This window comes from Oncorhynchus mykiss, chromosome 17 (genome assembly GCF_013265735.2).
Source record: "Oncorhynchus mykiss isolate Arlee chromosome 17, USDA_OmykA_1.1, whole genome shotgun sequence".
Lineage (NCBI taxonomy): Eukaryota > Metazoa > Chordata > Actinopteri > Salmoniformes > Salmonidae > Oncorhynchus > Oncorhynchus mykiss.
In genome coordinates this window covers 35,449,412-35,466,531 of record NC_048581.1, presented here as the reverse complement: position 1 = coordinate 35,466,531, position 17,120 = coordinate 35,449,412, and the positions used below count along the sequence as shown (strand labels likewise).

General features: G+C 40.7%; 1 protein-coding gene across 1 annotated transcript in view; it reads left to right on the top strand.

The window, feature by feature from the left end:
* Positions 1 to 12,972, top strand: part of LOC110493813 (echinoderm microtubule-associated protein-like 6) — a 58,247-nt gene extending 45,275 nt beyond the window's left edge. Inside the window, exons 39-42 of the mRNA XM_021568312.2 lie at positions 4,896 to 4,999; positions 8,149 to 8,302; positions 8,469 to 8,569; positions 8,996 to 12,972. Coding sequence (XP_021423987.2) covers positions 4,896 to 4,999; positions 8,149 to 8,302; positions 8,469 to 8,569; positions 8,996 to 9,020 — 384 coding nt within the window. The 3' untranslated portion in view covers positions 9,021 to 12,972. The remainder of the gene's footprint in view (positions 1 to 4,895; positions 5,000 to 8,148; positions 8,303 to 8,468; positions 8,570 to 8,995) is intronic.
* The last annotated feature ends 4,148 nt before the right edge of the window (positions 12,973 to 17,120 follow it).

The window sequence follows — 17,120 nt, the reverse complement described above, 5'->3', positions numbered from 1 at the left end:
CACGGCCATCCCCCTCTTCAAAGGGGGAGACACTCTAGACACAAACTGCTACAGACCTATATCTACCCTACCCTGCCTTTCCCAGGTCCTCGAAAGCCAAGTTAACAACCATTTCGAATTCCATCGTACCTTCTCCGCTATGCAATCTGGTTCCCGAGCTGGTCACGGGTGTACCTCAGCCACGCTCAAGGTCCTAAATGATATCATAACCACCATCGATAAAAAAACAGTACTGTGCAGCCTTCTTCATCGACCTGGCCAAGGCTTTCGACTCTGTCAATCACCCCATTCTTATCGGCAGACTCAACAGCCTTGGTTTCTCAAATTACTGTCTCACCAGGTTCACAAACTAATTCTCAGATAGAGTTCAGTGTGTCAAATTGGAGGGGTTGTTGTCTGGACCTCTGGCAGTCTTTATGGGGGTGCCACAGGGTTCAATTCTCTGGCCGACACTTTTCTCTGTATATATCAATGATGTCGCTCTTACTGTGGGTGATTCTCTGATCCACCTCTACACAGACAACACCAACACCATACTGTATACATCTGGCCCTTCTTTGGACAGTGTTAACCTCAAAACAAGCTTTGATGCCATACAACACTCCTTCTGTGGCCTCCAACTGCTCTTAAACGCTAGAACAACAAAATGCATACTCTTCAAACGATCGCTGCCGGCACCCACCCGCCTACCTAGCATCACTACTCTGGACGGTTCTGACTTATGAGAATATGTGGACAACTCTAAATAGCTAGCTAAATAACTCTCCTTCCAGACTCCTTCCAGACTTGTATTAAGCATCTCCAATCCAAGTACATCTAGAATCGGCTTCCTATTTCGCAACAAAGCCTCCTTCATTCATGCCCTCGTAAAACTGACTATCCTGCCTATCCTTGACTTCGGCATTGTCATTTACAAAATAGCCTCCAACACTCTACTCAGCAAATTGGATGCAGTCTATCACAGTGCCATCTGTTTCGTCACCAAAGCCCCCTATATGTTACCCACCACTGCGACCTGTATGCTCTCGTTGGCTGGTTCTCGCTACATATCCGCCGCCAAACCCACTGGCTCCAGGTCATCTATAAGTCTTTGCTAGGTAAAGTTCCGCCTTATCTCAGCTCACTGGTCACCATAACAACACCCACCCGTAGCACGCGCTACAGCAGGTATATTTCACTGGTCATCCCCATAGCCAACACCTTCTTTGGTCACCTTTCCTTCCAGTTCTCTGCTGCCAATGACTGGAACGAATTTCAAAAATCACTGAAGTTGGAGACTTTTATCTCCCTCACTAACTTCAAGCATCAGCTGTCAGAGCAGCTTACCGATCTCTGCAGCTGTACACAGCCCATCTGTAAATAGCACATGCAACCTACTACCTACCTCATCCCCATCATTGTTTTTTCTGCTCTTTTGCACACCAGTATTTCTACTTGCACATCCTCATCTGCACATCTATCACTCCAGTGTTAATTGCTAAATTTTAAATAACTTCGCCACTATGGCCTATTTATTGCCTTACCTCCTTGCTACATTTGCACACACTGTATACAGATTTTCTATTGTGTTATTGACTGTACGTTTGTTTATCCCATGTGTAACTCTGTGTTGTTGTTTTTGTCGCTCTGCTTTGCTTTATCTTGGCCAGGTCGCAGTTGTAAATGAGAACTTGTTCTCAACTGGTCTACCTGGTTAAATAAAGGTGAAAAAAATGTACATTGCCTTTGGAAAGTATTCAGAACCTGTAACGGCTTTCTTCTATTTCCTCCTCTGACAAGGAGGTGTAGCAAGGATCGGACCAAAATGCAGCGTGTAGATTGCGATCCATGTTTATTAAACTGAAGCAACATGAATCTAAATACAAACCCTACAAAACAATAAACGTAACGAAAAAACGAAACAGCCTAATACTCGTGCACATAAACACAGAACAAGGACATCAGGACACTAAGGACAATCACCCACGAAACACTCAAAGAATATGGCTGCCTAAATATGGTTCCCAATCAGAGACAACGATAAACACCTACCTCCGATTGAGAACCACTTCAGACAGCCATAGACTTAACTAGAACACCCCACTAAGCTACAATCCCAATACCAACACACCACATACAAAAACCCATGCCACACCCTGGCCTGACCAAATAAATGAAGATAAACACAAAATACTTCGACCAGGGCGTGACAGAACCCTTGACTTTTTCCACATTTTGTTACATTACAGCCTTATTCTAAAAATGTTTTTTTTAATCCTCAGCCATCTACACCCAATACCTCATAATGATAAAGCGAAAACAGGTTTAGAAATTATGCAAATCTATTTGCAAATAAAAAAACAATACCTTATTTACATAAGTATTCAGGCCTTTTGCTATGAGACTCAAAATTGAGCTCGGTTGCATCCTGTTTCCATTGATCATCCTTGAGATGTTTCTACAACTTAATTGGAGTCCACCTGTTGTAAATTCAATTGATTTGACATGATTTTGAAAGGCACACCCCTGTCTATATAATGTCCCACAGTTGACAGTGCATGTCAGAGCGAAAACCAAACCATGAGGTCGAAGGAATTGTCCATAGAGCTTTGAGTATTGTGTCGAGGGGCAGGTCGGGGGAATGGTACCACATTTTTTATTTTACCCTTATTTTTACCAGGTAAGTTGATTCTCATTTACAGCAACAACCTGGGAATAGTTACAGGGAGATGAGGGGGGATGAATGAGCCAACTGTAAACTGGGGATGATTAGTTGGCCATGATGGTATGAAGGCCAGATTGGGAATTTATCCAGGACACCGGGGTTAACACCCATACTCTTACGGACACCAGTTTAACGTCCCATCCGAAAGACAGCATCCTACACAGGGCAATGCCCCAATCATTGCGCTGGGGCAATAGGATATTTCTTTTTTTTACCAATTGGTAGTTACATTCTTGTTCCATCGCAGCAACTCCCCTACGGACTCGAGAGAGAGAGAGAGGCGAAGGTCGAGAGCCATGCGTCCTCCAAAACACTACCCTGTCAAGCCGTACTGCTTCTTGACACACTGCTCGCTTAACCTGGAAGCCAGCCGCACCAATGTGTCAGAGGAAACACCGTCCAACTGGCAACCGAAGTCCGATTGCGGGCGTCCGGCCTGCCACAAGGAGTCGCTAGAGCGCGATAGGACAAGGAAATCCCAGCCGGTCAAACACTCCCCTAACCCGGAAGATGCTGGGCCAATTGTGCGCTGCCTCGTGGGTCTCCCTGTCATGGCCGCTGCGCCACTCGGGAGGCCCCAGGTCCTTCCTAGAGCTGGCCTCCCGGCCAAACTGAGCAATCAGGAGAAGAGCCTTGGTCAGAGAGGTGACCAAGAACCCAATGGTCAATCTGACAGAGCTCCAGAGTTCCTCTGTGGAGACGTGACAACCTTCCAGAAGGACAACCATCTCTGCAGCACTCCACCAATCAGGCCTTTATGGTATAGTGGCCAGATGTAAGTCAATTCTCAGTAAAATGCACACGACAGCTCACTTGGAGTTTTCCAAAAGTCACCTAAAGGACTCTCAGACTCTGTGAAACAAGATTCTCTGGTCTGATGAAACCAAGATTGAACTTTTTGGCCTGAATGCCAAGCGTTACATCTGGAGGAGCCCTGGCACCATCCCTACGGTGAAACATGGGGGTGGCAACATCAGCTGCAGGGATGGGGAGATTAGTCAGGATTGAGGCAAAGATGAACGGAGCAAAGTACAGAGAGATCTTTGATGAAAACCTGCCAGAGTGATCAGGGCCTCAGACTGGGGCAAAGTTTCACAATCCAACAGGACAACGACCCTAAGCACACAGCCAAGACAACGCAGCAGTGGCTTCAGGACGAGTCTCTGAATGTCCTTGAGTGGCCCAGTCAGAGCCCGGACTTCAACCCAATTAAACATCTCTGGAGAGACCTGAAAATAGTTGTGCAGCGACGCTCCCTATCCAACCTGACAGAGCTTTAGAGGATCTGCAGAGAAGAATGGGAGAATCTCTCCAAATACAGATGTGCCAAGTTTGCAGCATCATACCCAAGAAGACCCGAGGCTGTAATCGCTGCCAAAGGTGCTTCAACAAAGTACTCTCAAAGTACTGAGTAAAGGGTCTCAATTTTATATTATTTTATATAAATTAGCAAACATTTCTAAAAACCCGTTTTTGCTTTGTCATTTATTTTAGGAAGAGAAAAACGAGTTAATATATTTTAGAATAAGGCTGTAACGTAACAAAATGTGGAAAAAGTCAGTGGGTCTGAATGCTTTCAGAATGCACTGTACCTAACATGGAGTTAATTGAATTATGTGGTAATAAATGTTTTACTCACCTGAAAAGTTATTACGTTATCTGTTCAACAGCTTTATTATGTTTTCTGGCAAGTTATTATTAAAGAGGCAATCTGCGTTTCAAACAACAATAAAGCAGTAACCCGCCACTTTCTAAGTAAACAGCGGAAGGATGGGGCTTGAGAAATGTATCCACTCTCAAATTCATAGACGGAGCTATGGATGCAAGGATGGGCCATTTATGAGATGAAAACAATAGCTAAAGCCTTTACTGTGTTTCATTACAATGACATTATTTACCAACAGTGGAGTGAAACAAGCTTATATTTTGGGTTGTGTTGGACTAAGACTGCTGAACTAAGCTCATGAGACATTTATATTCTTCAAGAATCAATGGCTGGACGTCATTCATTTTTAAAGTCTAAAAATGGATGTGTCAATCCCAGATTGCCCCTTTTAACTGGTTTAATTTGATTATTAATGAAAAGGTTATATTACTGAAAGTTATTACATTAACCTGTGTTAATACGTTATCCATTGTTACAACCCCTCTTCACCTCACAGTAGCTGAATTGCGTGGGATGTCATTACAGGTATCCACAGGTACGTACAGTCGGCAGGTCCATGAGGTTCCATCAGGAAAGATGGTAGCTGAGCAATCTGTTATTGAAAGGATCACCTGGGCCACCTGGACAAGGTAAGATGCTTCAAGATCTAAAACAGGTAAATTACAGTTGTAATAGGTTCATATTTATGTTCTAAAACAGCTTGCACAGAACGTTCCCATAACATTCCCTAAAGGTTCTCATTTGGTGATTTGAAAAATAACTTTTCCACAATGTTCAGGGAACTAAAAATGTGTTCTTCAGACCGGCGTCAGGATAAAATGACTACGGGGGCAGTTGAAATCAGCGATGGGGTACCATTTTTTTTAGGTTCTTGCATTGAAATTATATTGAATTCTGATTATATCACGCTATACAACAATACATTTAAGTTCAAATGCTTTTGCCTAAGAAGTGACAGGTTGGTGTGAAAATCTCTGCTGCACTCTATCAGCACCATGTATAGCGCCCTACAAACTAAAGCAAGATTTGATAAAAAAAACAACCAGCAACATTGTTTTCTTACCTTTTCTGAAGAGCCACAGTGTCCTTAAAAACAGCCTATAACTAATTTCACAAACACTTCATTGTGTTTCGAAAAATAGAGCCTATTGTTATAGCCTTTTGTTTGATTGGTTGTTTTTTACTTTACAAAAACAAAAATTGTCCACCTCATGGTTCAGCTGTCAGAGATTTGAGCACTAAATACATCAGGGCATTGCATGCATCGGCCAATTGGCGTAAGTATTAAAAAAGAGAATGGCCTCTCCAGTGGCACAGTGGTCTAAGGGGTTCGATCCCAGGCTAGGTCACAACCGGCTGTGACCGGGAGTCCCTAAGGGCGTTGCACAATTGGCCCAGCGTTGTCCGTGTTAGGGGAGGGTTTGACCGGGGGGGCTTTACTTGGCTCATCGTGCTCTAGCGACTCCTTGTGGCGGGCCGTGTGCCTGCAGGCTGACTTCGATCGTCAGCTGACGGTATTTCCTCCAATACATGGGTGTAGCTGGCTTCCGGGTTAAGGGAGCGGGTGTTAAGAAGCACGGCTTGGGGGGCGGTCATGTTTCATGGGACGCATGACTAGACCTTCGCTTCTCCCAAGCCTGTTGAGTTGCATTGAAGAGACAAGATCGTAATTGGATATCACGAAATTGGGGAGAAAAAGGGGGTAAAAATGACACAAAGAGAATCCTATAGGATTCAGAGGGAGTGGGGGAGGCGGCATGCTACGACACGGACATTAATTTCTTATTCTTGTCTGCTATACAGATATAGGCTTACAGAAGGAGGCTAATTCATACATTTTCTAATTCAAATATTGTTTGAGGATAAGCATTATATTGTTTGATTATAGCAGAAACTCAGGTAGGCCTAAAACATTAATCCACACCCCAGTTCAGCTGTCGGTCATTTAAAGAGCCTGTGTGCACTGCCTTCATACCATATGCCTGCAGTATATTAGGCTAATAGCCACACCAAACCTTTGCAAAAGTTTCTAAACTTTATAAGTGTAATATCAAAAATAATTCAAGCCATTGTTTCTAGGGGAAAACGAGCAGGATATTATATTGCGGCAAACCCAACATTACAGTTGGAACTTAATTTGGCCAAAGAAAAGGGCTTAACAGAATGAAAAAAACACTTGTGAACTGATTTAAACCTTCACAAAATTTTGAACAGGCTATATTGCATCAATTACCAAGAAAGGCTAGTGTCTAACGTACCCAACAAATGACAGAAATAGGCTAATGATATTTATTTTATGGCAGGCCTACTTATAATCTTCAACTAAATACAGAGCACACAATTAAAAAGACAGATTAAACTTATTTTAACAAAATTAAACAAAACACATTTTGAATATAAAAAATAACTGGTTTGGATTAATAGATAGGCCTACAAAAATAACAATGATATACAATAATGATAAAACATTTATAAATATTTAAATATGAAAACATTTATAAATTAATGTTCCAAAATGACATATTAAAACACTTGTAGCAGGGCTCCAGACTAACATTTCCCCTGGTGGCACTGGTGCCACTAAGTTTTTCAGTTGGTGGCACCAGCCCATGATTTGGTCGCACCAATTTATTTTCAGGCAAAACGCATTAGTACGCCTATCATCTTATAAAGTAATACTCAGTGATTTACAAAAAATTATGTAATAGACTACTGAGATGGTATGGAAAAAATGTGTTATTTCATAATTTTTTACTGTTACTGTTAAAATAGTGTTCCTGAATTTTCACATTTTTGGAGGGTTCAGTACAAATGAATTTGCATGCATCTTTATCATAGCCTAATTTATTTGGGGCCAATTCACCACCTGAGTATGTAAACTCAACACACATGAGTTAGACAACAAACTCTAAAGATAATACCACTCACAGTAGCCATCTATTAATCTAACAGTACATTTAATGTCCCAAAAAACTTTGCAGTTGTCGCCTACTGTCCAATGAGACCTATGGCCGCAGTCTGGAGCCTTGCTTTTGTAGGCTTTTCACTATAGGCATACTCTCTAAATGTTGTTTCATTAATTTCAATGAAAAAGGCCTCCTTTCTCTCTCTCCTCAGCAGCAGGGCATCCCCGGCCAACTTGGCTACAACTGTATTTATCGGCTTTTCATTTATTTTGTCGGACAAAAAGACAGCATTTACCAGCTAACGGAAACCCTGTTCCCCAGTGGCTTTCTAAAGCCCGCCTACACACACTCCAGCGTGCTCTGTTCATTGTGCTGACACAGCGCAGTGGAGATACAGATTTTGCAGCAACCTCTCACTCAATCATTTGAACTGTTTTGCTATTTTTATATAGGGACATCAAACTTAAACTGATGGGGCACAAATTTCAACTGAGGGGGCTAAGCCCCCTTTTGCCCCCTCGTGGAGCCGGGTACGGGTTTCTTGCTAGCAGCTTGACACTAAAATTGTAAATTTTCTACTGCTGTATTTTATTAGTCTGTCATGACGGACCGTTAACATTTAGCTGACCAGCGCACATGAGTTTTGGTTCTGGGTCTGATATGTATTATATTGATTTGTGCCCAAAGTCATTATCAGTTAAGTACACTGATGATACACATGATTCCATTTGATGACTCAACTTCGATCATTATAATAAATATATAATGCCAGTATTCAACATGTACAGACCACCCCCAATATTATGCCATATATTTTTTTTCAATTAACGTTACGTTTTTAAAGTAAACAACCATTCTGCTTGCTTTCACAGTGTACTAGGAGATGAGGTGCTGGGGGTGTGGCCGCGAAATGCTGAAAAGGCTGACGTCAATTGTGCTTGCGTCTCTCATGCCGGCCTCAATGTAGTCACCGGGGATGACTTTGGCCTCGTCAAGCTATTTGACTTTCCATGCATAGAAAAATTTGTGAGCATTTTCCTCGTGACTACCAATGTACACCCATTTTATTGGTATTATAAAATGAACCTCATAGTCTTAGACTTGAGAATGTGAATATGTATATTTTCTTTAGTTGAAATACTAATTATTCTACTTATAATAATTTAACTATTAAACATGTATCTTTTCATAGGCCAAACACAAGCGCTACTTCGGCCACTCGGCTCACGTGACAAATATTCGTTTCTCCTACGATGACAAATATGTGATCAGTGCAGGCGGCAATGACTGCAGGTAAGTAAAAAGACAAATAATTGTATGTATGTAACCATGGTTCCCTGAGGGAGGGGAATGAGACAACTTTAAGTATGAGATATCCCACAGATGTCAGATGTAACAAAAAGTTTCCCAAGAGATATAAAGATGTGGCACAATAAGTTTAGACTCCATAACGAGCAATGAGGACAGGGCTATACTAGTAGAACCATCTGGGTAGTGTTCAATAGGTACCAATTTTCTGTTGCAAAACTTCCCTAACAAACTCGAACCTGGTGTTATGTTCCATTCCCCTCCTTCAGGGAACCAATATTACACACTAAAATGGATGGGCTTAACTATTTACTCTGTTATGCCGATTGAACCGAATGAAAGGAATGTAATATAAAATTATGAGATTCAAAAATAACGATTACTAACATTACTTTTGTTTCTCGCACACAGTTTGTTTGTATGGAAATGCCTGTGATTAAGTGTCACCAATTCTCACTGGATCTCTTCAGATGCAAAGAAAGGATCCGGATGCCTCAATCTGAGCTGCTGCATGCCTGAAATGCTGCATTTACACATTTGTGAACTAATAATGACCTTGACCAATGCAAATTAGCTCTAAACTGGAATCAAGAAAACAACATTGCTATTGTGATAGAACATACAGTTCTCTAAACGTTGACTGATTGATTGTCATCTGGTGGTACATGGCAATGTCTCAGGGGATACAGTACTTAATATGTTATGAATATAATTCCGTTTGTTAATTCCCGTATTACACTTGAAGTTTTAGGAATAATGAATTGTGATTGTGAAAATTGATTTATTTGCGCAAATAAGTACACGGTATTGATAATAATGAGTGTAAACACTTTTTATTACAGAGACAAATCTCAGTGATATAGAGCAAGTTTCAGAAATGCGATGAGAATCTGTTTCATCGACAGTGTGATATTTTGGAAGTGAAAAATATAGGTTACAAGTATACTGTAAAACATATTAGGCGTATTCACTGAGAGTAATGTAAGGCACAACATTCAAGAGGACATATTTCAGAGGGTCAAATGGTGTTGTACCACCCAAATTTCTTGTTCAACTTTTTTCCCCCATGCTTAACACGTGAAATGGCAAGAACCATGGTCAAGTCAATTTGTTATACAAACACGTTCTTCAGCCATTAATGCATGATGTTTAAGTGCCTTTAAGAAATTATTCTCAAATGATCACTTGACATTTTTTATACCGTTCTGGTGCTATAGAACATGTAGTCATAGGGCTTTTATAAAGTTAGTCGTATTGATATGTTATGTATGTTTTTTTTTCTTATTATTCTTGTACATTGACCAAAACATATTATACTCTTACTTGCAGCTTTTCCTCTTAAAATATATCCAAACGCATGGAACTCAGGAGCCATACAAGGCATTAAAGGGGAACTATAACTAAAAGTCATGACTTGACATTGTGCCCCCTAAAGATACCATTAAGTGGCCATTCCTGCCAATCAACATGTTTCTATATCCATGGTGAATTGTCCAAAATAACCATACCATTTTAAAAAAAAAGAAGCATTTAATCCAACTATCATTTTTAGTTGAAATACCCTTTTTAGTACTGTGATAAAGTTTATTGTACAATTTTCAATGTGCACTTTGTTTTTTGTTATTGTATCGACTTTGGCCGGGATTCAATACAAGGTGTGTTATAGAGCAACCCACTCTTTAGTCGACATCGGCAGCGTTTACCATGAATGTGCTCTCCGCAAATGACTGGGACGCTGCCTTTAAACGGTGCATTGTCAGCTGCACTGCTCTATAATGCACATTGGATTGAATGCCATCTTTTATTTCCTAAGAATATGTTTAGTATGCAACATGCCAATCAGAAAAGCAGTCAGTGGGCCTCAAGCTTCACATGGACAGAAATGTTGTGTATTTGTTGTTTAGAAAACGAATTTGTAAAACCCATGCTTATCAAACATGCATAAATACCTTAATCTATTTTAAGGGAGAATGTGAGTCGAGGACAAGAATCATTGAAAAACAGAAAGTGAATAATTAGTTGATTATGAGATGACAAGTTTTTTTGAAATTAAATACATATTTGAATTGTTACTGTCCAAATGCATACATGATGCATTCATGTCAGTAGTTAGGAACTTAAGTGTTGTCATTTATTAACGAGTTCTAGTTCTCTGAAAAGGCCATTGCGGAAAAACCACATGTGGATCACCTGAAGTGTTCCAAAAACACACATTTTCACATGAGAAATGTCACATATCTACATGTGAAATCATGTTTTTTCTGTGAGGGGGGTATTTGTGTGCACCAAAAAACTAACTGAGCGTTTAAAAAAATCTGCAAACTGAAATGTTCGTGAAACAATATACATTATTAGCCTAAACACATATTTGTTTTTGATAAATGAGACCCACTTTGTGGAAATGTCTTTTCCTGCTTTTCTGTCTACCTTCATTTTTATGTCCATACCATTCTTGCTGACATACACACTGGACTGACACAACTTTGAGCTGGGTCGTGTACATGAGGAAACACCGCTATGCAACGGAAAACAAACAATTGTTTTTTATTGGACCAGTGCAGGTAGTCCCTCCAAGTTTCAGTCTGCTTTCTTCAGTTTGGTGCTGAATGAACACAACCCTGATGTTCTTTTGGCAATAGAATTGATTTGAAAATGATTTGGCTATCAATGTGATATTGTTGTGCGTGTGTGTGTGTGTTTTAGATGAACTTTGGTACAGTTGTCTGCATTGTAGTTTTTGTAATATGTCCAGGTTATTCAATATTTATATAGTAATGTAAAAAGCATGAATTTATTCAGACATTCCAAATCTATGTGGTGACCGGTAATACATTTATGACAAAAGTATGTTTTCAAAATGAAATAGAACAAGTAAGTGATGGGGGGTGTAGTGCGCCAAGAAGTCCCCCCAAAGTGGTTTATTTTCATAGAACTGCGCAACCAAATAGTCTGTTCTGTTCATACCTGTACAATGTCTACTGGCCATGGATACTTGCCATCATCTGAAGTTGCTACCCTCCAGGCAGAATTTGATTGAGTCAACATAGTTTCTTCATTACTGTAGAAACATTATTTAGCCAACATGTCTAGTTGGTTAAATTTTCAAATTCATTCATTCATTTTTGTCTCATTGAAACACACATTTATCTTGCACCAAATCCGTATGTTGAACAGACATTTTTGCCTGGCAGGTAGCTTTACTTGCCAACTGATTAACAATCATTCATCCAGTTTTGTCTAAGGGCTGGATTCAATCCATGTTGTGGATATATCACAGAAGATCTGCGTTAAAATGTAAAAGGTCATTTCTGATTGAGCCGACATAAGCAGCGCTTACCGTGAATGCAGCCTCCACGTACACGGCGACATTGCCTTTACATTTCAATCAAGCTATAACATGGATTGAATCCAGATCTCCTGCGATACGGATTGAATCTAGCCCTAACTTTGTTTTGGAAACAAGGTCAAACAAACATGGGGGAGTGTTTGACAGGTGTTGCCACTTGTCATTCCATCACTGTAACTAGAGGCGTCATGCAGGCACCCCAAAAATCTGAGGGGCACAAAGTACGTGAGGATGGCTGGGGGGGGGGGGGGGGGTGGAGAATTTGAGAAGTTGAAGAATGTTGTATTTTCAAACACCTGAAACAGCTTTTTCCTGCAAACCAAAGCCATAACCATTATGCTTAATTATTAATTGCATATCTAAGCATACCTCTTGAGTATCCTCCTGACTGGTGGTTATTTTTTAAAAGAAACTAAAAATCCTTCTCTGCATGAATCTGGGTAAAAGTTTGAGAGGAATGTGAGTCTCATTTATTTTACTAGGCAAGTCAGTTAAGAACATATTCTTATTTTCAATGACAGCCTAGGAACAGTGGGTTTACTGCCTTGTTCAGGGGCATAAAGACAGATTCGTACCTTGTCAGCTCAGGGACTTGAACTTGCAACCTTTCGGTTACTAGTCCAACGCTCTGACCACTAGGCTGCGCTGCTGCTTGCTTTTGTAATGTCTGCCAACCTTGCCAGGAGGCATGCCAGCTAAGATAGTTAGGCAAGCTAGCTATTCTAACTTGATTGATAGCCCGAAATGGTTAGGTTCCCAATCTCATAACTATCTGGGCTAGCTAAAGCCAACTTCATTAAATTGCTAGGTGGCTGGTAGTATTACAGAGAAACAACAACAACAAAAAATAAACATTTGTTTGTATTATTTATATATATTTTTTTCAATCTGAGGGCATGACGCCTCTGAGTCTAACAATCTGTTATCTAAAACACATCCACTCCCAGTTGACTGATCAGAATCAAGTATTCAACAAAGCCAATGTATGTAAAAAAAAATAACCAATGGTTTCAAAAGTGAATTAAATGAGGTATTGAGTGATCATCTTTGTTTTTCTATTTGTCTTTGTCTTCCAATTATTGTAATTGTCTACCCATATTATTTTTCAGGCAGCTACATAGAAACACTTTTGTAAGACTTCACCTTTTTAGCGTGAATGAAAAAAAGTTACAACACAATCTCTGTTTAGTGTTATTACAACAGTCCTATGGCATTCTTTATGAGACTGCTTAAAGGTCCTGTTAACAGTTTATGTTATTCTTAAATAACACAGAACCCAAAGCAAATCAGGGAGAGAAGGACAAATCATAGATGTTATGCTGAGAAGTAGACGTTCAGTCTTTCCTGTCTTCAGATTTTCTCCACAGTACAAAGCAACAGGATGTTGCCCCCCCACCCTAGCCTGTGGTTGACCAATCAGAAGTCCTTGCAGTACAACTGGGCCAATGGCCAAATAACAAGTATCCTGCTCCAGACTCAATGTACAGACCGATGACTGACATTCCACAGATTCTAAACAGATGTTGAACTGAAAATCAGCTACTTTCATTGATAATTCCCTATTGATCGTTAGTACTCTCTCATCGTCTAGTACTGTATTGACCTCTCGTCCTCTGTGTTGTGTATTTATCTTCAAAATATTCTTATAGTCCTGAACAGTCATTCTGAGCAGTGTTGCAGTAAAATAATCTCAAGCAAATTTGGTGACACACAAAGCCACATAAACAACATTAAAATGTTTGTATATAGCTCCAATTTGGCATGCCTCTAATGATGCGGTTCATATCAGCACTGACGGATGTGTTGACTTGACAACCGCATCAGAGTTTTCCAAGTTGGTTGAAGACCTAGCTAGCCAGTATCTGGCTAACACCAGACACAGATGACAGGGGAAACGTATAAGTATCTTTGCCATAGATGAATAGAGTAAACATTCAATTATATTTGCCGACACCCTACAGTCAAATTTGGGCACCAGTAGAGTTAATATCTAGCTATATAAATCACACCCCTTTGCAAACACATCTTCTCCGATGTTGGTACTTAAAAAAAAGAGAATATCATGTTACCATTGATGTTACGGTGATGTCACCTTGTCTACTTAATAATAAATCAAAGTGTTTGACATGGGGGAGGGAACCAGTAACTTTATGATCAAACATTATCAATGTAGAAGCCAACAGTCATTTTTCAAACTTTAGTCATCATCTGGTTTCTTTCAAATATCACATTTAATGAAAAACATTATTTTCACTGTTCCTGACCTTTAATGCTTGATATTGTATATCTGAAATCCCAGTAACTTCCGTTCTGTATTTAATTTGATTTATTATATATATTTTTTAAATGTATTTATTTCACCTTTATTTAACCAGTTAGGCCAGTTGAGAACAAGTTCTCATTTACAACTGCGACCTGGCCAAGATAAAGAAAAGCAGTGGGACAAAAACAGCAACAAAGAGTTACACCTAAACAAACTTACAGTCAATAACACAAAAAAAATCTATGTACAGTGTGTGCAAATGTACAAGAGTAGGGAGGTAAAGCAATAAATAGGCCATAGAGGCGAAATAATTACAATTTAGCATTAACACTGGAGTGTGCAGATGATGATGATGTAGATGATGCAGATGATGATGTGCAAGTAGAGATACTGGGGTGCAAAAGAGCAAGAGGATAAGTAATAATATGGGAATGCGGTAGTTGGGTGTGCTATTTACAGATTGTACCTGTACCCAGTTACAGAGGGAGATATATGACTCCAGCTTCAGTGATTTTTGCAATTTGTTCGTCATTGGCAGCAGAGCCAAAGGAAGTGTTGGCAATGGGGGTGACGATTGAAATATACCTGCTCGAGCGCGTGCCACTGGTGGGTGTTGCTATGGTGACCAGTGAGCTGAGATAAGGCGGGGCTTTACCTAACAAAGACTTATAGATGACCTGGAGCCAGTGGCTTTAGTGACGAATAGGTAGTGAGGGCCAGCCAACGAGAGAAAAAATAGGTGGTGGGTAGTTTGAAGTGGTGGGTAGTTTAAGGGGTGGTGGGTAGTGTAAGGGGCTTTGGTGACAAAACAGATGGCACTGTGATAGAAGACATCCAGTTTGCTGAGTAGAGTGTTGGAGGCTATTTTGTAAATGACATCGCCGAAGTCAAGATTCGGTAGGATAGTCAGTTTTACAAGGGTATGTTTTTTATATTATTTATTTATTTATTTACCTTTATTTATACAGGTTTTTTCTCATTGAGATAACATCTCTTTTCCAAGAGAGACCTGATCAAATAGCAGCAGAGGGAACAACGTTTCAGACAAAACAACTTACATACACTAACACAACATTAAACAAAACTATAAACACACATACAGTACAACAAAAAACAAGCGTTTTTTGGCAGCGTGAGTGAAGGAGGCCGATTCTAGATTTAATTTTGGATTGGAGATGCTTAATATAAGTCTGGAAGGAGAGTTTACAGTCTAACCAGACACCTAGGTATTTGTAGTTGCCCACATATTCAGAATTCAGTCAGAACCGTCCAGAGTAGTGATGCTAGTCGGGTGGGCGGGTGCGGGCAACAATCGGTTGAAGAGCATGCATTTAGTTTTACTAGAATTTAAAAGCAGTTGGAGGCCACGGAAGGTGTGTTGTATGGCATCGAAGCTCGTTTGGAGGTTTGTTAACACAGTGTCCAAAGAAGGGCCAGATGTATACAGAATGGCGTCGTCTGCGCAGAGGTGGATCAGCAAGAGCGATATCATTGATATATACAGAGAAAAGAGTCGGCCTGAGAATTGAACCCTGTGGCACCCCATAGAGACTGCCAGAGGTCCGGACAACAGCCCCTCTGATTTGACACACTGAACTCCATCTGAGAAGTAGTAGGTGAACCAGGCGAGGCAGTGATTTGAGAAACCAAGGCTATTGAGTCTGCAGATAAGTATGCGGTTATTGACAGAGTCGAAAGCCTTGGCCAGGTCGATGAAGACGGCCGCACAGTACTGTCTTTTTATCAATGGTGGATATGATATTGTTTAGGACCTTGAGCGTGGCTGAGGTACACCCATGACCAGCTCGGAAACAAGATTGCATCGCGGAGAAGGCACGGTGGGATTCGAAATGGCCGGTGATCTGTTTGTTAACTTGGCTTTCGAAGATTTTAGAAAGGTAGGGCAGGATGGATATAGGTCTATAACAATTTGGGTCTAGAGAGTCTCCCCCTTTGAAGAGGGGGATGACCACGGCAGCTTTCCAACCTTTGGGGATCTCAGATGATACAAAAGAGAGGTTGAACAGGCTACTAATAGGGGTTGCAACAATTTTGGCTGGTAATTTTAGAAAGAGAGGGTCCAGATTATCTAGCCCAGCTGATTTGTAGGGATACAGATTTTGCAGCTCTTTCAGAATATCAGCTGTCTGGATTTGGGTGAAGAAGAAGCGGGGGGTGGGGCTTGGGCAAGTTGCTGCATTGGGTGATGAAATGTTGGCTGGGGTAGGGGTAGCCAGGTGGAAAGCATGGCCACAAAAATGCTTATTAAAATGATCGATTTTTGTAGATTTATCGGTGGTGACAGTGTTTCCTAGCCTCAGTGCAGTGGGCATTTGGGAGGAGGTGCTCTTATTCTTCATGGACTTTACAGTGTCCCAAAAGTTTTTGGAATTAGTGCTATAGGATGCACATTTCTGTTTGAAAACCCTAGCCTTAGCTTTCCTAACTGACTGTGTATATTGGTTCCTGACTTCCCTGAAAAGTTGCATATCGCAGGGTTTATTCGATGGTAATGCAGGATGCCACAGAATGTTTTTGTGCTGGTCAAGGACAGTCAAATCTGGGGTGAACCAAGGGCTATATCTGTTCTTAGATTTACATTTTTTGAATAAGGCATGCTTATTTAAGATGGCTAGGAAAGCCCTTTTAAAAGCAACCAGGCATCCTCTACTGACGGGATGATTTCAATATCCTTCCAGGATACCCGGGCCAGGTCAATTAGAAAGGCCTGCTCGCTGAAGTGTTTTAGGGAGCGTTTGACAGTGATGAGGAGTGGACGTTTGAACGTGGACCCATTACTCATGCAGGCAATGAGGCAGTGATCGCTAAGATCCTGGTTGAAGACAGCAGAGGTGTATTTAGAGGGCAAGTTGGTGGGGATAATTAATTCACATATGGTGTCCATGGCACAGCTGGGGGCTGAGGGG